A 20877-nucleotide genomic window follows, 5' to 3' on the forward strand; every position below is an offset into this window, starting at 1 on the left:
TGATATCCTGTTTCTCAGGAGGTGCTACTCCCAGAGCTGCTGGAGCTGGTACGGGTGGTGGAGCTGTGGTCGGCTCTGGAGCTGCTGCCAGTACTGGTTCCCTCGCCAGGGCTTTCCTCTTCCTCCAGGCCCTCGTCGAGCCCCATGCTTTCACAGATCAGAGCAATCTGCCTGGTCATGTGAGCCATGCTCCTCTGCATGTGCAGCATCTTCCTGCGCAGTGAGACTGCGATGCTGTGCTGTGTCTGTCGCCGGGCTTCATAGAGCTGCTTGAGTTCCTGGTAGCAGTTGTGCTTGGCCTGGGTGGCACGGCTCAGCAGTGTGCCACATCCCATTGGGCACAGTTCTCTCCAGTGAATGCAGGTCTGGAAATGTGCCTGGGCATCCTTACGCAGCACCCGAACTCCACAGCCCTGGTGTGGGCACAGCAACCACTCAAATGGACATATGGAGGTGTGAAGATATTCATCCGAGAGTGGGAAGGTGGCCTTGCAGCCCTGCTGTTCATTTCGGCACTAAAAATTATGGGATTTGATCAGAAATTCTGACTGATATGACCGATTATTTCTGAGAACACTATCAAAGATGACATTGATTGTAATATACTAGTGACTCCTGGCCACTGATACCAGTGACATAGTTGGATTTTACCACTAAATGCTGTGTCCCAATCAAAGCAGGTGTTTGAACTGAACACTAGAGCTACAGTGCTATGAAAAAGGAAGAAGCTGCAAGGTGCAAACCACTGCTGACCAAAAAAACCCCACAAAGGCTTGTCTAACATTTACAAAATATCTAGATGACGCCCAAGACTTTTGGAATAATACAATTTGGGAGGACTGGGTGCCATTAAATTTGATGTAAATCTAACACAGCATTTCACTCTAGGAAAATCATACCAACAGTAAACATGGTGGTAGTAGTGGTCGCAAATGTTTCATTGCAGTTGTTACTGTAAAGGGTGGCATAACCAGTTATCAGGTTTATGTTGGGCAATGACACTCTCACACAAGTGTTATAGGTTTAAATTAGGGCTGTTGTTAATTGTGTTAATTAACGCGATTAACGCGGAACTATCCGTTTTATAATGGATCGTAATGGACTGTAGACGCTTTAACATAGTTAACAATGTGGGTCAACATGACGTTATACGTGTTGTATCTAGAAATGGTTCATATTAGTATCCTGAGCGCCTGTTTCAGGATTACGAACAGGAAAAGATTCTCACTTTTGCCAGATAATGTGAACAGACTTGTAATTTTAAATAACTGGCTGAAAGATGGGTAGCTGTTAACAACTCTATATAGGCATTGGCTGGCTTTCTAAAGATGATTTAGATTTAATAAATTTATCATAATTTTATTACATTGTTTTATTGGTAAACATTTCTTGCAAAAAAAATGTGCATAACTTCAAATCTTGCTTAGTTATTTTTGCAGTCGATTAATCGTGATTAATTTGGTTATTTAATCATGATTAATCTCGATTAAATATTTTAATCGTGCGACAGCCCTAGTTTAAATGAATCTTTATCTTTAATAAATAGAAAGGTCATTTTATAGCGGCATTAAGTGTTTACTGGTGTTAACTTTTACAGCACTGTGTTTTTCCTGGTGCCCAGTTCAAAAGGCTTTGTTTCAGTCTTCTCTCCAAACACGTGTGTTTAAAAAATTACTCAGTTATCTGCAAGCTAACTACAGTATTAGTGTATAATACACTAAGACTTAGGAGAACAGCTTGTGCTGGTTTGCATCCAGTGAGGGGATGGACTTTTTTGGCACCAAGACTTGAGCACTGGTAAGCAAAGTGGCTTTATTTGAAGATTAAGTGTTGGTGTTCACTTTATTTATACACTAGACCAGTGGTCAGCAACCTATGTTTGCCTGGCACGCTGATTGGTAAGAGTAAAAAAATTTTATTTCATGCTCAGGGCTGCACCTTATTAGTTGGATCTGTCCTTACACCCTATGCCATATGCTCACTCCCAACACCTTGATTAACCTTAACAAGCATAAATAACTCCACCTTAACTGCCTCCGCCTATGGTTTAGTAAGGTTAAGTAATTTATGCTAGTTAAGGTTAATCAAGGTGTTGGGAGTGAGTCAGCTTTTAAATTAATGTGAACTTAGTATAGCATGGCTGCTAAATGCGCAAAAGTGAATGTTTGTTCAATTCAACAACACTGGACAGATTTGACAAAGCACCAAAGCTCATTTAAGGATGATGCTGACAAAACGGAATCAATCAAATGAGCAATTTTAAGGTACAAGAAACAGACGAGTGTTCTTCAAAATTTAAGCCATGGTAAAAGTTCACCTCAAATACACCACAGATGGATCATCGTTGCAGAGAAAATCAGGGACAGGGATCACACTGACATGTAACTTTAATGAACTGATTAATTGATTTATGTCACATACATAATAACAGTTTGTATTATATGACTGATGTATTCCATGACACACTTAGTACTTCATCTTCAATGTATTTTAATTGGCACAGGGTACAAAAAAGGTTGCCGACCCTTGCACTAGACTATTACTGACTTGCGCATTTAGGAAATTGATAGGTACACTGTGCCAGGTAGCCTAGCCTGGAATCTTTATTTGGAAGACTAGTTGAAGACCTGCCAATTTATTATCAGCTAAGGATCGATCTGTATCAGTAAAAAAATATTCATACCCTCTCTCTGGAGTGTCCCACTTACCTTGATGGGTAAACGACCAATGGATTTACTCAGCTTGAACATTACAAACATGAGGCTCTGGCTTACAGGCTTCCTGCAGCATGGACATGTTTCCTGTCTGGATTTATTAAGCACAAACATCATTATTGTCAGTAACCTGAACTTCAGGAAAACATACTGTATAAATCAGCTTTAACTTCATTTTAGTTTGTCATACCTTCTCATCCACTGTAAAATGCACTTCTTGCAGAAGATGTGGTTGCAGGCCACGCGGACAGGGCAGCGTAAAACCCCTCTACATATGATACAGATTAGATCATGGTCTGGAGGCTCCACAAACAGTTCCACTTCATAGCCGCCACTCTGAAATTAAACATTATATCACAACAGAGCAAAATACTTTCTAACAAGTGGGCAGTGTCACTGTAAAAAGCAGGGTTTCCTGTCTGTGGTCTTTCAAGAATAGACAGAGTGACCTGCATTTCTGTACAAACTGCATGTTTATGGCAAATCAAGCTCTGACCACTGTTGCAGGAGCTGATAAGAAGGTTAAGAACCAGTGGCTGAAATGATTGAATGTCATGACAGTAGGGCTGTTGTAGCCTAGTGGTTAAGGTACTGGACTAGTAATCAAAAGCTTTCTGGATCAGGCCCCACCACTGCCAGGTTGCCACTGTTGGGTCCTTGAGCAAGGCCCCTTAATTGCTTAGAGTGAATAGTGTCACAATACAGTCGCTTTGGAGAAAAATGTCTACTAAAATGCTGCTAATGTAAATGTATTTGACTTTCATTTTATTTTTATCAACTGCTTTATCCTGGTTGGGGCCGCTGCGGATCTGGTCATTTTTTAACTGGAAAAATGGACACAAGGCAGGGATACCCTATAAATGGTGCCAATGCATTGCAGGGCTCCGGCCAACACCAAACCCCACCCATTAGACATAGCCAGTCATGTCTGTGTAGATGCCCGGTCGGCCAATTGCACCAGCAGTGGTGAGCTAGCAGATTAGACTGCTTTTTCAAATTTTTATGATTTTCACAACTGCTTTATTAATTTAATTAAGTTGTCTCAGACTGGCAGATTGCACCACGTCCCAAACACTATGCCCTTTTTTCTATTTTATTTATGTATTTTCTCCCATTTTCTCCCTATTTAGCATAGCATAGGTGGGTATTTATTTAGCATAGGTGGGTATATTGCTGCTCACGCCTCCTCCGGCCTGTGCGCAGCCCTTAGCGGAACCCTTTTTCAACCAATGCACTCTGCAAAGGTGCCTCTCTATCTGCCAATCAGGGTCCTTACACAGCGTTTGAAGACCCCACCCACATAGTCCGGTCATCCCGCCCTAGCAGAAATGTGTCTGCTGAATGTGATTCATCACATTTCATATATTCTGGGAATTGTATTAAGTTCCCCAAACGTTCCCATTGTGATAAGTGTGGTTCTATTTTATTAATCCAGTCAAACCAGTCCTATTTAATTGCACACAGTGACGTCATCAGCCATAGTCAGTAAGTCATTAATGGAGATGTTTCTCCAGTGCCAATAAAGCACTTTAATTTTGATCTTTGATCTTTAGTTATGGTCAACTGTGCCAGTTGGGTGCCCAGTCAGGAAAACTCAGGAGCTCAAGTTCTCTCTATGATGATGGGTTGATTTATTAAATGACTGCACCACCCAAGCCACCATACCTAGCAGCATTTTAAACATAAAATCAATTCCTACAATTTTGTTTTTAGTATGTTGTTGGAACCCTCAGTACGTCATTACATGAGACCAGAATTCTAGAGAATGTGATTCATGTCACATTCCTTATATTCTGGGAATTGTATTAAGTTCCCCAAACGTTCCCATTGTGATAAGTGTGGTTCTATTTATTAATCCAGTCAAACCAGTCCTATTTAATTGCACACAGTGACGTCATCAGCCATAGTCAGTAAGTCATTAATGAACAATTTGGAGGCGATGCCACAAAATTAAATGACATTACAGAATTCTACACCACCACATTATTTATAATTTTATGTATATTTTCGACCTTACAGGTTTAATAAATTCAAGAAATCCACACTAAGAACAAAGAACTCATATTATTGTAGTTTTGTTTGAACAAGGAGGTTTGTGTTTTAATTCTTTAGTCACAGAAGTCACAAAATTAAAATCCTAATACTGCCTTGACACACATGTTCCTTACAAGTGTGTGCAAACTTTTAACCCTAATTATAGCTTTTCATCTTAGACACTTCAAAAGCAACAACCGAAGCACTGTCAGTGTGTCTGAATATTTATAATTAAAATAATTTATTATTTAATTATTAGGATTTTAACGTCATGTTTTACAAACTTTGGTTACATTCATGACAGAAACGGTATAGTTACTTGCTACACAAGATTCATCAGTTCACAAGTTTAATGTCAAACACAGTCCTGGACAATACTGGGAAGAAACCGGAGCTCCTGGAGGAAATCCACGCAGACACGGGGAGAACATGCAAACTACACACAGAAAGGAACGCAGGACCTTCTTGCTGTGAGGCAACAGTGTTACCCACTGATTTTGGACATATATGAAATAAGCCAAACAATTAAATGGGATTATCTGTAAAAATATCATGTTATTGACAATATTTAATTAAGTAAAAACTCACCATTTCTTGCTGTTCCAGTATTACAGAATCACAGCTGTTAGTGTAGTTTCATTCTGACCAGCTTCATAAACTCATGCAATTCTGCCAGAAGTCAAGCTGAACCAGGCAGAGATGAAATTATCTCATACCACATGATCCAGCCTGTTATGTGTCCATTTTCCTTTCTTTTTTAACCTAGAACAAGCGTGTTAGATATTCTAGACAAATGTGGTTAGCACACGACAACATTTACACCAACCAGCAGAGGCCAGTTTTAGTACCATCCAGGTTTTACTTAGAGAACAAAGGCACTGCTGTGGAAACCACTGAGCATTCAATGGCTGGCTGCTCTAGTGACTACAAACTCTATTCACCTGCACTGTTGTCTCTGAAAAGCTGGTGGAACACAGTAGTAATTTCTGCAGGTTGAATGCAGGATTGTAATGCTCTGTACGTTGGTGTAAATACGTCTTCCTTGGTCTGTTTACAGTTAGATTAAAATGCAGCTGCACAGCTTGTCATCTGCTCTAAGAAAAAGGACTACATGCTATTTGTTTTTGAGGTATTACATGGACTGGTGCCTTCGTACATTACTGACCTACTCAGTTCTCATGTTCATTTTAAGTTGTTTTTGACTGTTTAATGGGCTCACCTAAAACTCAAGGGTGACCCAGTATTTGCAGTTGTGGCACCAAGACTGTGGCACAGACTATGTCTAAATAAAGGTCTGCTTAAGGTCTTTAGGGTATCCCTGCACCCCTGCCTTTTTTTCTATTTTATTTATGCATTTTCTCCCAATTTAGTGTAGTCAATTTGTCTTCCACTGCTGGGGGATCCCTGATTGCAGTCGAGGTGGGTATATTGCTGCTCACGCCTCCACCGACCCGCGTGCAGCCCTTAGCGAAACCCTTTTTTACCAATGCATTCTGCACAAACGCCTCTATCTGCCAATCAGGGTTCTTACACAGGGTAACAGGGAACCGTGTCTGCTGCAGACACTGCCAATTATGCCCGCTAGATGGTGCCCAGCCGATCGGTGGCAGAGGTGAGTTTCAAACCAAGGAGTTCAGAATCTCGGTGCTGGTGTGCTAGCAGAATGTCCCGCTGAACCACCTGGGTGCTCTAATTACTTTCTTATAAACTTCAACTCAAAGGTACAGTAGCTTGTTAACAAATAAGGACATTCATATTGCCAAAGCTTAAATACAGTTTTAGGAAAAAGAATAAAAAATAATAAATAAAAAAATATTAATAAAAATAAAATAGTGCAATATATACAAAATAGTTACAGATATGTAAAAATAAAATAAAAATAAAAAAACAGTGCAAATAGTAACAACAATAAAAATGGTAACAGTTACAGTAATATTTTATGTAGGTGGTAATGAGAATAACATTTTGTGCAGCTCTGTGCTTCCCCAGTAGATGGTCTGGGAGGGAGTTGAATTTGGGGAAGAATTGGGTTTAAATCTGGTGGTACTTGGTGCATTGGGTGAGGAAGTGCAGCTCCGTCTGTACTGAGAATGAAGCGCTGGCACAGCCTCTCCTCTCGGGGCAGCCAGGACCGTGTGTGTTGTGTACGCTCAGTCTGTACATTGTCAAGGTGTTTCTCAATTTAGGGTCAGACTACTACTACTGACACTACTTAGTGTCTGTTTAAAGCCAAATAAGACTACATTTTACTCTGGACATAAGTTTCAGTTTCCCAGTAACTCAGATACTTCATTCTGAGTGTTTGAGTAATTTGGTTCATTCTAACTGGGTTGGCGGATGTACCCTCTTCATGAGTCTTTATTATGTTAGTGTGTGTTGGTGGAGTGCCGGTGTGTGTATGTGGTGTGTAGGTGTGTGTTAGTGGCGTGCTGGTGTGTGTAGGTGGTGTGTCGGCGCAGTGACTCAGGACCAGTTGGAAGAGGAGACTGGTGTCTGTGCTCGTCTCTTGGTGTTTCAGGACTTTTAAGATTGTGGGTCGCTCTCGTTTAGATGTTTTTAAAGAGCAAAAATTGATTGCTCTTTACTGTATGTTTATAACCACATACTTACTGGCTGACTTTATTACTGTTTGGTTACTCCAAATTGCACTCTAGAGTGAATGAGTGAGTGAATGTGTGAGTAAGTAAGTGGGCGAGTGATGTTCTTTAATTAATAAGATGGTGCCCCCTCAGATCACAGACAAACTGCACCCTTGATTATTATTAATTGTTTGGCAACTTAAACCAGTGTTGGTGAAAGTGTGTAGTAACAATAATACCTGTTGTGCTACCATGCTGACCTAAATTACTAGCCACTGTTTAAAGTTTGAATTTATCATTACAATGACATACGGTTGTGATAAAATACAAAGGGGAAAACCCAAAACATAACATACAAGGAAGTGTTGCTATTTAAGAAGGACCAGTACTAGAAAATAGTTTCACTCATTTCCTTTCCAGAAATTTCTTAGAGTGTTACTAAACTGTTTTCAGTGTACATTTGTCTTAGTCTTAGCACTGTTATCTTATTCTTTATTTTAAATTTTAAACAATATTTTAAATTTTATCTGTTTACTATCAAAAGCAACAATATACATATAGAAATCAGGAAATAGCACACAACTTACACATTAAAAAAAAAAGAAAAAAGTTTTGGCAGTGGTCATGGTTTTATAAGCTAAGGTGCATAAATGAGGCTTCATGACAGAAATAAATAAACTTCAAAACGATACTTTCTTGTAAAAGCCAAGACAGACCAGTGCAGACCTGTAAACCGAAACTAAACCTCCAATGGAAACCGATTTAGCTTTAAATGAACATGTCAAAACTCACTCGGTTTGGCTTAACACTGTATCTGAAATAAAAATACAAAATGCTGAAGTTTCCACACCCCAGGTCTAATTCAATATTTTGTTTTACAGAGGTGTCTTCACATTAGGGGCCTGGCCAGCACAACACACACTAACACACCACCACCATGTCAGTGTCACTGCAGTGCTGAGAATGACCCACCACCCAAATAATACCTACTCTGTAGTGGTCCTGTGGGGGTCCTGACCATTGAAGAAAATTGAAGAACAGCATGAAAAGGGGCTAACAAAGCATGTAGAGAAACAGATGGACTACAGTCAGTAATTGTAGAACTACAAAGTGCTTCTATGTGGTAAGTGGAGCTGATAAAATGGACAGTGGGTGTAGAAACAAGGAGGTGGTTTTAATGTTATGGCTGATCTGTGTGTGTATGTGTATATATATACTGTATACAGTGTATCACAGAAGTGAGTACACCCCTCACATTTCTGCAAATATTTCATTATATCTTTTCATGGGACAACACTATAGACATGAAACTTGGATATAACTTAGAGTAGTCAGTGTACAGCTTGTATAGCAGTGTAGATTTACTGTCTTCTGAAAATAACTCAACACACAGCCATTAATGTCTAAATAGCTGGCAACATAAGTGAATACACCCTACAGTGAACATGTCCAAATTGTGCCCAAGTGTGTCGTTGTCCCTCCCTGGTGTTATGTGTCAAGGTCCCAGGTGTAAATGGGGAGCAGGGCTGTTAAATTTGGTGTTTTGGGTACAATTCTCTCATACTGGCCACTGGATATTCAACATGGCACCTCATGGCAAAGAACTCTCTGAGGATGTGAGAAATAGAATTGTTGCTCTCCACAAAGATGGCCTGGGCTATAAGAAGATTGCCAACACCCTGAAACTGAGCTACAGCATGGTGGCCAAGGTCATACAGCGGTTTTCCAGGACAGGTTCCACTCGGAACAGGCTTCGCCAGGGTCGACCAAAGAAGTTGAGTCCATGTGTTCGGCGTCATATCCAGAGGTTGGCTTTAAAAAATAGACACATGAGTGCTGCCAGCATTGCTGCAGAGGTTGAAGACGTGGGAGGTCAGCCTGTCAGTGCTCAGACCATACGCCGCACACTGCATCAACTCGGTCTGCATGGTCGTCATCCCAGAAGGAAGCTGACGCACAAGAAAGCCAGCAAACAGTTTGCTGAAGACAAGCAGTCCAAGAACATGGATTACTGGAATGCCCTGTGGTCTGACGAGACCAAGATAAACTTGTTTGGCTCAGATGGTGTCCAGCATGTGTGGCGGCGCCCTGGTGAGAAGTACCAAGACAACTGTATCTTGCCTACAGTCAAGCATGGTGGTGGTAGCATCATGGTCTTGGGCTGCATGAGTGTTGCTGGCACTGGGGAGCTGCAGTTCATTGAGGGAAACATGAATTCCAACATGTACTGTGACATTCTGAAACAGAGCATGATCCCCTCCCTTCGAAAACTGGGCCTCATGGCTGTTTTCCAACAGGATAACGACCCCAAACACAACCTCCAAGATGACAACTGCCTTGCTGAGGAAGCTGAAGGTAAAGGTGATGGACTAAACCCAATTGAGCACCTGTGGCGCATCCTCAAGTTGAAGGTGGAGGAGTTCAAGGTGTCTAACATCCACCAGCTCCGTGATGTCATCATGGAGGAGTGGAAGAGGATTCCAGTAGCAACCTGTGCAGCTCTGGTGAATTCCATGCCCAGGAGGGTTAAGGCAGTGCTGGATAATAATGGTGGTCACACAAAATATTGACACTTTGGGCACAATTTGGACATGTTCACTGTGGGGTGTACTCACTTATGTTGCCAGCTATTTAGACATTAATGGCTGTGTGTTGAGTTATTTTCAGAAGACAGTAAATCTACACTGCTATACAAGTTGTACACTGACTACTCTAAGTTATATCCAAGTTTCATGTCTATAGTGTTGTCCCATGAAAAGATATAATAAAATATTTGCAGAAATGTGAGGGGTGTACTCACTTTTGTGATACACTGTATATATATATATATATATACGAGTGGGTTAAGGATCCAACAGTGGCTGCATAGCAGAGCCTGGATTTGAGTCAACAATCTTCCGAATGATAGCCCAAAGCTCTAACCACTAGACTACCACTGACCCTTCTTTAAAACCCTCCATTAAAAGGTGCCAGTTACTCTGTTTTAAAGAGAAGGGACACAAAAACATTTACATAATTAACTCACATAACAAACACTAATATTTATTGTGTTCATACAGACAGAAAGATATAAATCTATACCATTAAAATTTCCATTATGGATTACAACAGATAAACTGTAACATACATGATGAGCCAGTGAGCATCTAGTGTTTAGTACTTGTAAAACGAAACACAGTGTAACAGTTGGCAGTTCTAACCTGCTGCATGACATAACAAGCACGTGTCAAAAGGACAAATGAAATTTCCGGTTAAAATAGAACTAGTATAACTAGTTATAGACTGTAATAACAATAAATGATGCCATTACTTTCCATACATGTAATCCTTAGCTTAAAAATGTTACCCTGCTTACTGCAGTTATATTTAAATAAATGAATGATACATTGCATAATCCTTCATGTGTCCATTAGGACTGAAAAGGGCCCCCACTCTGCTGTCACAACAAAAAAATATGAAAATATATAAATTCATATTTAAAAAAAAATTAATAACAGAAAAAAAACCCATATTGGCAGGGAAAGGGGGCAGGGAAAGGGGTTGTTTAACCTCTTTCAGAAGCATTTTATACTTTAATGGACTTTAAGCTCACTCTTCTCAGGAAAAAGACGAGCTTGTGTTGCCAGGGCTGCTTTGCGGGTGTAGGTGGTGCACCGACTGAGGATCTCCTGGGTACACGGACGAGGTGGCACTCTTGGATACAGTTTGGCTGATCTGCTTGTTTGAGAATCAGCAAGGCTCTGCATCCTCCCACCCAAGCCACTGTCATGTTCTGGATGCTTCTCTGCTAGACTTTGGTGCTCATCTTCATCAGAAAAACACAGACTCAGACCCAGAGAGTAGGAGGAGCAGGAGCTGAAGTCGGTGTCGTCACTGAAGCTGCTCTTTCGACTCGATTCATCATGCTGGACTGGACTGCTGAGGTCTGAAAGCTTAGAGAGGATCTCCAAAGAGTAAAACTTTTGAGGGTTGTGGCTGGGATGAGACAGACATGTAGGTAAGGTGGACAGGTTAAGGGTGGAGCTGTGCAGCTTTCTCTGAAGGCCGAACAAAGGGTTGGTGTGTGGATGAAGGAATATGGAGGGCACATAGCCTGTATTTCCTTTATAACTGCAAAAAGCAAAAGGATCTGGATTTATTTATTGGCATCACCCAAATAATAACAATAATAATAATAATAATACATACACTGATCAGCCATAACATTAAAACCACCTCCTGTTCCTGCACACACTGTTCATTTTATCAGCTCCACTTACCATGTAGAAGCACTTTGAAATTCTACAATTACTGACTGTAGTCCATCTGTTTCACTACATACTTTTTTTAACCTTCTTTCACTCTGTTCTTCAGTGGTCAGGACCCCCACAGGACCACTACAGAGCAGGTATTATTTGGGTGGTGGATCACTCTCAGCACTGCAGTGACACTGACATGGTGGTGGTGTGTTAGTGTGTGTTGTGCTGGTATGAGTGGATAAGACACAGCAATGCTGATGGAGTTTTTAAACACCTCACTGTCACTGCTGGACTGAGATTAGTCCACCAACCAAAAATATCCAGCCAACAGCGCCCCGTGGGCAGCATCCTGTGACCACTGATGAAGGTCTAGAAGATGACCAACTCAATCAGCAGCAATAGATGAGCGACCATCTCTGACTTTACATCTACAAGGTGAACCAACTAGGTAGGAGTATCTAATAGAGTGGACAGTGAGTGGACACAGTATTTAAAAAACTTCAGCAGCGCTGCTGTGTCTGATCCACTCATACCAGCACAACACACACTAACACACCACCACCATGTCAGTGTCACTGCAGTGCTGAGAATGATCCACCACCTAAATAATACCTGCTCTGTAGTGGTCCTGTGCGGGTCCTGAACATTGAAGAACAGGGTAAAAGGAGGTTAAAAAAGTATGTAGAGAAATAGATGGACTACAGTCAGTAATTGTAGAACTACAAAGTGCTTCTATCTGGTAAGTGGAGCTGATAAAATGGACAGTGAGTGCGGAGGTGGTTTTAATGTTATGGCTGATCAGTGTATAATACATATAATAATAATAATAATAATAATAATAATATTAATAATAATAATAAATGCTTTAATAAATAATATATAAATGTTAATCAAATAGTGGTAACCAGAACAAATCTTGGGGAAGCAAATTTTACTTATAAGTGAACACCACAAGATTAAAAAGCTAATTTCTTGTATGTATATTTTACCAAGATATTATTATATTAAAATTAAAATAAACAAACACAATTAGTTTCATTTAACATTTGAATGTTAGAAGTAATTTAGTAATTTAGTCTGCTGGAGATAAAAGACTGATTTTCATCACTTTATCGGTGGCTGATGCACCTGAACTCCTAAATTATAAAAGACTGCACTAGTATTACTTGATTTGTGGCATCTGTGACATAGATTTAAGATTTTCCTCATGTCTTTCTGACATCTTTTTGAGTAGAAGGAAGTTTGATGCATTTGATTTGATGATATCATGAATGTAATTATATGCTAGGATTGTAGGGCAGTAGTTTGGTGTTTGGTTAGCATGCTGGCTGGATTTCAGTGGAAATTTAAAGGTTTAATAGGAAGGATGACGGGTTTAACTATTGGGGGTACAAACACATTGATGAAGTTTGTTCTGATTAACAGCAGCAACTCTTAGAAAATATCATCCTTCTAGATTCAACCAAGCTTAGTTATCCAATCATTCCAGTTAGGGCTGGGCGGTATATCGTAAATATCGATATATTTGATTATACTTTTTACACGATGTAGAAAATGACCATATTCGATATCGAGTATGCATAGAATACACAGGTTACCATTTGAGAATGTTTAAAACACAAAAGTGCTAAGCTCAATGAGTCAGAAACGACTCTTTTCAGACGAATTATTCATTGGAATCAAATCAGAAAACTGTGCTCTTATCTATGTTAAAGATTCATTCGTTTTGCTGACTCTCTGGGCAAAACAACTCTGGTTCAAGAGTTGTATAAACCAATCAGAGCTTTGAATTTAGATTTTGGGCGGAATTTCTCTCTTCATTGGTTGCTGTATAATTGACAGATAAGTGAACGAATTACCAGTTTCAGCTTTTAACCGCGACAGCCGAGAGAATAAATTAAGTTAAATTATCTTATATAAGACGGTTTTCATTAGTTAGGTGGATAAACACAGTTAAATATGGATTTTTATATTCTAGAAATATTCTGGAAATATACAAGATGGCCTCCAAGGTAAGCAGCGGTTGTGATTTTATGCTGCTGTGTGGTTGATCTGGGTTGCGGTGCTGCCGTTTACCGTGTGATTTCATTTTGCAATGATAGCAAAGCATTATCAAATATTAAACGTTTTCCGGATTTTTTGATGCTCGAACAAACGGACACAATAAATGTGATTGTGAGATTCTGCTGGTTTGTTTAATATAAATGTTGTCAATAATAATACAAATACAGCCTGTAATAATACAAAATATAAACACTGTAATTAGTCAGAATTTATCAGAACTACAATGTTTTGTGTTTTTAAGAGAACTTATAAACAATATAAGGTAAAATACGAGCAGTGGCCTGCCATTGTACTTTAAGTTTACATTATATTGTATCGTATATCGCCACTTCTCAAAAGCATATCGAGATATGACTTTTTTTTTTTTACCCCTTTTTCTCCCACTTTAGTGCATCCAATTTCTACCCATCAATCATCCTCTCACTAATGCTGGTCCCTGCTCCTGATTGGGGAGGATGAGGCTGCTCCACGCCCCCTCCGACACGTCCACAGCAATTGAACATCTTATCACCTACACTTGACGAGCGCAGTGCGGTACACCCCCTATCGCACTCCTTTCCCATCTCCGTGCAGGTGCCACCAACCAGCCAGCAAAGGTCGTAATCGCACTAGTCTGAGAGAGAGTCCCCATCCGGCTTTAGTCCCACCCCTTATCTGAACAACAGGCCAATCGTTGTTCATGTAGCCGCTCAGCCTCAGCCAGCAAGGCAGAGCTGAGATTCAATACGATGTATTCGAGATCTCAGCTCTGGTTAACAGCGTGTGTTTTACCGCTGCGCCACCTGAGCGGCCTGAGATATGACTTTTTTAGCTATATCGCCCAACCCTAATTCCTGTATTTTGTGAGCAGGAAATAAACAGTGGCTCAAACAGAAAGTGAAAAATTCTGGTACAGACTGTAATGAACCTGTGTGCTGCTGTAACACCTGACATGTCATCTGTGCTAGAATTAGAATCCTGTACACAAATGTTGTGCTTAAGTAATTGGCAAAATATACACAGACTGAATTACCTAGCGAGCCACCAGCCGTTGTCAGACTTCTGCAGCACCTCCACCACAGCACCGATGGTCACTGAGAGCTCATCCTTCGATTCAGAAGAGATGTTTCTTGTAGCACAGTAGAGATTTGCTAAAGAAAAAAGAAAAATAAATCTGAGATGCTGCATCCATTGTATATTTTTTAAATCATTACAGTGGACCCTCGACTTACAAATTTAATTGGTTCTGAAGGGCTGTTCTTAAGTCAAAATGTTTGTTAGTTAAACCTATTTTTCCCATAAGAAATAATGTAAATAGAATTAATCCGTGCCAGACCTCCCAAACCACCTTTTACCTAACCTCTCTAATGTCTTAAATGGTCTTTTTTGTTATAAATACAAGTATATTTTCCCTTAATCTTAAATTTTAGAATAGATAATACTGTAATAAACAATAATTAACAACAATACACAGTAGTACTGTACATAAAACACACACCACATTTCAGTACAGTACGTGTGCTGTACCATACACCATAATAAATTTCCTTCTTTTTTTAATAAAATGTATCTACCAGAAACAACAATAACTCTCATATTTCTCTATTATTTCCTTCTTTATTTCAATAATGTTGTATTTTGTTGGTGTAATTGCACGAAAGAAAGAATACTTTACTGAGCCGAATTCCTTCTTCTCTCTCACTCACTGTCCCCTCTGTCTGATACACAGTGACAGCTACTGGCAGGAGTAATTATACAACACAACAAATGTAATAGATTTGTTCATTTTCTCACCACTAAGCACCGAAAAAACACTGTCCGCTGTCTGCTAACTATATGTGTGTGTGTAGAGAGAGAGAGAGAGAGAGACGCTCGGAGTCAACTTGTTCGTGACATCACGTCTTTCGCGAATTTCGGTTTGTAATCCGAAATTTGTTAATTCGTTAAGTTGAAAAAGATCGTTCGTAACCCAAAATGTTCGTATGGTAAACCGTTCATAACTCAAGGGTCTACTGTACTTAAATATTACAGATGTAAAGTTGGATTATAGCAGTAATAGATTATTTAACTTGCTTTGATTATCCACTGAATCCAGTTCATTCTCATTCTCCTCCTCATTCTCACACAACTCTAGGTATGGAGCAGGAAACCAGGCTAGCTGCTTTGCCTCGTTCTCCACCAGCCACCATCCTGTAGTGAAAGAAGAAGGAAGTACAGCTAATTGTACAGTCGTTCATTCTGAGTCATTCATTCTTGTCTTTCAGCAGCTTGCCTTTTAATTACACAGTCAATTGACTGTGGCACTTCCACCCACAGCCTCTATATCATGACAAACCTGTTTGAGGTAGTTTTTGGTTAATCACAAACTTTCTTTTAGCATGAATTGACAGGTCTTCTCCTGGCAGGAAACCAGTGTTCTGTGTAACTTTTGAATATCTCTGGTCAGACTAACCATATTTATATGGGCACAGACATGTGCCCAGCTATTGCCAATCACAATTACTAACAAGTTATTATTAAAAATCTTTTCAATTACCAAATTGATAATATACACTGATCAGCCATAACATTAAACATTGTTAACATTGTTTTTACACTCACTATTTTATCAGCTCCACTTACCATATAGAAGCACTTGGTAGTTCTAAAATTACTGACTGTAGTTAATCTATTTCTCTACATACTTTTAAAGCCTGCTTTTACCCTGTTCATCAATGGTCAGGACCACCACAGAGCAGGTATTATTTAGGTGGTGGATGATTCTCAGCACTGCAGTGACAATGATATGGTGGTGGTGTTTTAGTGTGTGTTGTGCTGGTATGAGTGGATCAGACCCAGCAGCGCTGCTGGAGTTTTTAAATACCGTGTCCACTCACTGTCCACTCTATTAGACACTCCTACCTAGTTGGTCCACCTTGTAGATGTAAAGTCAGAGATGATCGCTCATCTATTGCTGCTGTTTAAGTTGGTCATCTTCTAGACCTTCATCAGTGGTCACAGGACGCTGCCCACCGGGCGCTGTTGGCTGGATATATTTTTGGTTTGTGGACTGTTCTTAGTCCAGCAGGGACAGTGAGGTGTTTAAAAACTCCATCAGAGCTGCTGTGTCTTATCCACTCATACCAGCACAACACACACCAACACACCACCACCATGTCAGTGTCACTGCAGAGCTGAGAATGACCCACCACCTAAATAATACCTGCTCTGTAGTGGTCCTGGGAGAGTCCTGACCATTGAAGAACAGCATGAAAGGGAGCTAACAAAGCATGCAGAGAAACATGATGGACTACAGTCAGTAATTGTAGAACTACAAAGTGCTTCAATATGGTAAGTGGAGCTAATCAAATGGACAATGTGTGTAGAAACAAGAAAGTGGTTTTAATGTTATGGCTGATCGGTGTACATTGCTGTATATACATATGCAACATTATATTATACATTTAGTAAGAACTTAAATACAAGAAAGTTTGGACAAATAAGTATGTGTGAGAAATAAGTTCCAATCATTTAGTAACAAAAACCCCAGAAATGATTTAAACCTTTGCTACAAGTGTAAGTAAACTTTAAAATCAGCTGTATGTTAAAAGAAGGTTACACATACCTGCTTGGTCTTTAATGATCACCTCCAGCGTTTCATCCACAGCAACCTTAAACATTCTGTTCTTTGTGTCCTTGGTCTCATACGTCGCCACACATCGGTAAAGTTTGGGGACAAACGGCTGGGACACGTTTCCAACATCATAGCACTTATTGTTCAAGTCCTCTCCTGGCTCACTGTTATTCCTGTTTTCAGGCTGAAAAATAATCACACTGCCCAGCACAGGCAACAAACACAGAGGATAAAATAAGCTTTTAATAAAATAAGTAGACTAATGTGCCATTAGCAGTTATTAAAGTCAGGCTAAAAGTACCTGTTGTGCACAAACTCTGGATGCAGCTCTTGTTCGTTGGGCACAAAGAAGCGGATCAGGTCGGTGCACTGAGAGATGTTCGGCTCACAGCTCAGCAGCTCAGTGCAGTAGCGCTCCAAAGCCTTTACACGATGCACACACTGAGCCGGAGTTTTCTTCTGGAAGTTCAGTGTTTTGATCCCACCTGATAGAGAAGTGTTCCATAACTTTTAGAGAAATGAGCCAATGTGCTTTATGCTAATAAATTTTTATATATACATTTATAGTGTGTAGACTATGCATGATCAAGAAGTTTTTTTTTATGCATTTTCTCCCTTTTTCTCACCATTTTTAGCACGTCCAATTTTTACCCGTTTACATTATGCTTCCTCTCTACTGGTGCTGACCCCCGCCCCGATTGAGGAGAGCGAACTGACACACGTGAGCAGACTTAATTTTTTCACCTGCACGAAGCGAGTTCATATGCTGGTCAGCCTTGTGCACGGAGAGCCACACCCTGATCAGCATTATTCCGCTACTCTGTGCAGACGCCATCAATCAGTCAGCAGAGGTCGTAATTGCATCAGTTATGAGATCCCTATCCGGCTCCCCACCTGGATGAACAACAGCCAAATGTTGTTCATGTGGCCGCCCAACCCACGCAGATGGCAGAGCTGAGATTCGATACGATGTATTCAAAATCCCAGCTCTGGTGTGCTAGAGTATTTTACCGCTGCGCCACCTGAGCAGCCATGAACAAGAAGTTTTAAACACATTTCTGCGCTGAGAAACAAAAATGAGGACTAACTGACTCAAAACTTATAATGAAAGCCTAAGAGCAGTTGTTAAATACAATCAATCAACTTTTAGTACATGACTATATAACAAGAAATAAAAGTAACAATGTTTTGGGATGAGACAGACATAAAAGTACGTCTTACTAAAGCTGCTTTCACAGCCAAATGTATTTAGCTTTGAAACCCAGTGCTGGATTAAACATGAATGAAAACATCATTGTTTGAGGTACGAGTTTTGAGTCATTATATTTCCTCACAGCTGGTTTTTTTTGTTTTAAATCAAATGTAATGAAGAATTTTTGTGAATTTTTACTTTTACCCACCACAAGAAATTGCATCCATTAAGGTCCAGTTCCCACAGATCTACAAAGCTTAGTCCTTTTCTAATGCAATAGTCAAATTAGCCTCATAGTTTAGAATTACATTTCAAGATTTAGTTCCTAAGGTGATTAAATTATCCTATTATATGTCCTGATACATCACTCCAGTTATGTTTTTTTCTTCCTATGAAGTGCAACGGTTTGGTTTGCAGAAAAGAAGCTTCACATCATAATGCTCTGTACCTCACTGTGTGTATGGTGTTCTTAAAATCGTATGCACAACCTTTTTTCTCCAAATATGCCAAACAGAATTATTAGCAATGTGTTTAATATTGGTTTAGTTTGTCTAAGTACTCATATGCAAATTTTAGACATGTACACATCTCTGTGCTTCTATTTTTAGCAAAGCAATTTTGCTCATGATTCACTGTGTTACTGTCGCTCATGAAGCTTTCAGGAAGTCCTGCGACTCTTTCTCAGGGCTTGCCTTTCCTTTACCCTCCTTATAATTAGCTAGAAGGCATGTTGTTTGATTATTGTTTGTTAGAATTTTAACGTCATGTTTTACACTCTTTGGTTACATTCATGTTCAAGTTCAATGTCAAACACAGTCGTGGACCATTTTGTATCTCCAGTTAACCTGAGTGCATGTCTTTGGACTGTGGGAGGAAACCGGAGCACCTGGAGTAAACCTATGCAGACACGGGAAGAACATGCAAACTCCACACAGATCCCCACCTGGGGATCGAACCCAGGACCTTCTTGCTGTGAGGCGACAGTGCTACCCACTGAGCCACCGTGCCGCCCCAAGCATGTTGTCAAGTGACTTTTTACTGGCAGATTCATTTAATTACTTGTGTACTTGTACAACCAGGGATGTCTGCAGTGGCTCAGTGACTTTTGTAACCAACTGTTGTTTAATAATTTTGTCCCTAAGAATTTGGGGAAGCTCTTTTACCTTTACATTTATTGATACTTGCTATGTAAAATCTTCCCAGCCAGTGGCAAAATTTTTCTTTGTAGAATTCATATTGAATACTAGAGTTATTTTTATATAACAATTATGCAAATACATTTTAATATGGTTATGGCTATAAATAAAATAAATAACTTTTGCTCATAATTACGGCACATTCATAATGTGTGTGAATTTAAAGTAAATATAAGCACTGGAAAAGAAACAATACTTGTGTTCCAACCACTATTTTGAATGAAATGTTAAGATTACATTAAAATAAAAAAGATTTGGTTAATTGTAAAAAGAAACTTTGTGTTCATGGGTACTGTACCTCCAAATCTGGGCAGCACTCTGCCCTGGCTGCTAAACAGGTCCACTGGAAATCTTTTCTTCAGTTGCGTCTTTTAGAATTGAGAAAAATACATTTATGTATTTAGCAGGGGTAATATATATATATATACAGTATATATATATATATATATACTGTATATATATATATATATATATATATATATATATATATATATATATATATATATATATAGTGTCAGAATTGTGTTATTCTTACATGAAGCTGCTTGAAGTCCCGGAGAGATCTGTAGACTATCACTTCAGACTGATCAGACCAGATCACTGATGCCATGTACAACTGCAACAGGAATAACAATAATAATGAATAAGTCTGGTGTAATGTAATTAAAAAATGTAAATTTTAAATAAATTTTAATGAACACGTGATCTTACTTTGCAGTTGTCCTTGTACAGTATTCCAATAATCTTGATGTGCAGAGGATAGCGAGGATCACCCATAATGAACTAATTTTAATTGATTATAAATGATTCACTGATACAGATGTGAGTAAGTGAGACACACAGTCTAAAGCTCTCCATTTATTAATCACTGTGAGCAACCCAGCACCCAATCACAGCACAGAGGGCAGGACCAGAATCTCCAATCTCCAATCTCCAGACTGTGTTGTTTTGTTTGATTTGTGTGTCTTGTTTGACGTCTGTGAAAACACACCGGTAAATCTGATAAATGGTTAGCTGTAAGGGCAGGGCAGTGTTAAACAACCACAAACGGAGGAGTTAATAGTAAATAGAGGACTGCCAAAATGCCTGAGGACAGACAGCCTTTTAAAAGGAAATACAGTTGTGTTTGATGGAATCAGAAAAAAATCTGTGAGGAAATCTGAAATAAAAATCTCTGATGATTCATTTATTCAGGATGTAAAAGCACTCACTTAACGTCATGGTCGTTACAATTACCACAATTTAACTAAATTAAACACCTTCAGGAG

At 39.5% G+C, this 20877-nt stretch overlaps 2 protein-coding genes across 2 annotated transcripts; both read right to left on the minus strand.

The window, feature by feature from the left end:
• Window positions 1–14: 14 nt before the first annotated feature.
• rnf151 (ring finger protein 151) lies at window positions 15–3169 on the minus strand. The gene is made up of 4 exons (XM_063003964.1): window positions 3164–3169; window positions 2905–3050; window positions 2709–2805; window positions 15–515 (listed from the first exon to the last, which is right to left on the minus strand). Exons 1-4 carry the CDS (start codon window positions 3167–3169, stop codon window positions 15–17), a joined length of 750 nt encoding a protein of 249 aa, XP_062860034.1.
• Window positions 3170–10899: 7730 nt separating this feature from the next.
• noxo1b (NADPH oxidase organizer 1b) lies at window positions 10900–20386 on the minus strand. The gene is made up of 8 exons (XM_063003965.1): window positions 20321–20386; window positions 20145–20225; window positions 19908–19977; window positions 17523–17706; window positions 17213–17421; window positions 15682–15798; window positions 14642–14759; window positions 10900–11437 (listed from the first exon to the last, which is right to left on the minus strand). Exons 1-8 carry the CDS (start codon window positions 20384–20386, stop codon window positions 10900–10902), a joined length of 1383 nt encoding a protein of 460 aa, XP_062860035.1.
• Between the last annotated feature and the right edge of the window lie 491 nt (window positions 20387–20877).

This window comes from Trichomycterus rosablanca, chromosome 10, assembly GCF_030014385.1.
Source record: "Trichomycterus rosablanca isolate fTriRos1 chromosome 10, fTriRos1.hap1, whole genome shotgun sequence".
Taxonomy (NCBI): Eukaryota; Metazoa; Chordata; class Actinopteri; order Siluriformes; family Trichomycteridae; genus Trichomycterus; species Trichomycterus rosablanca.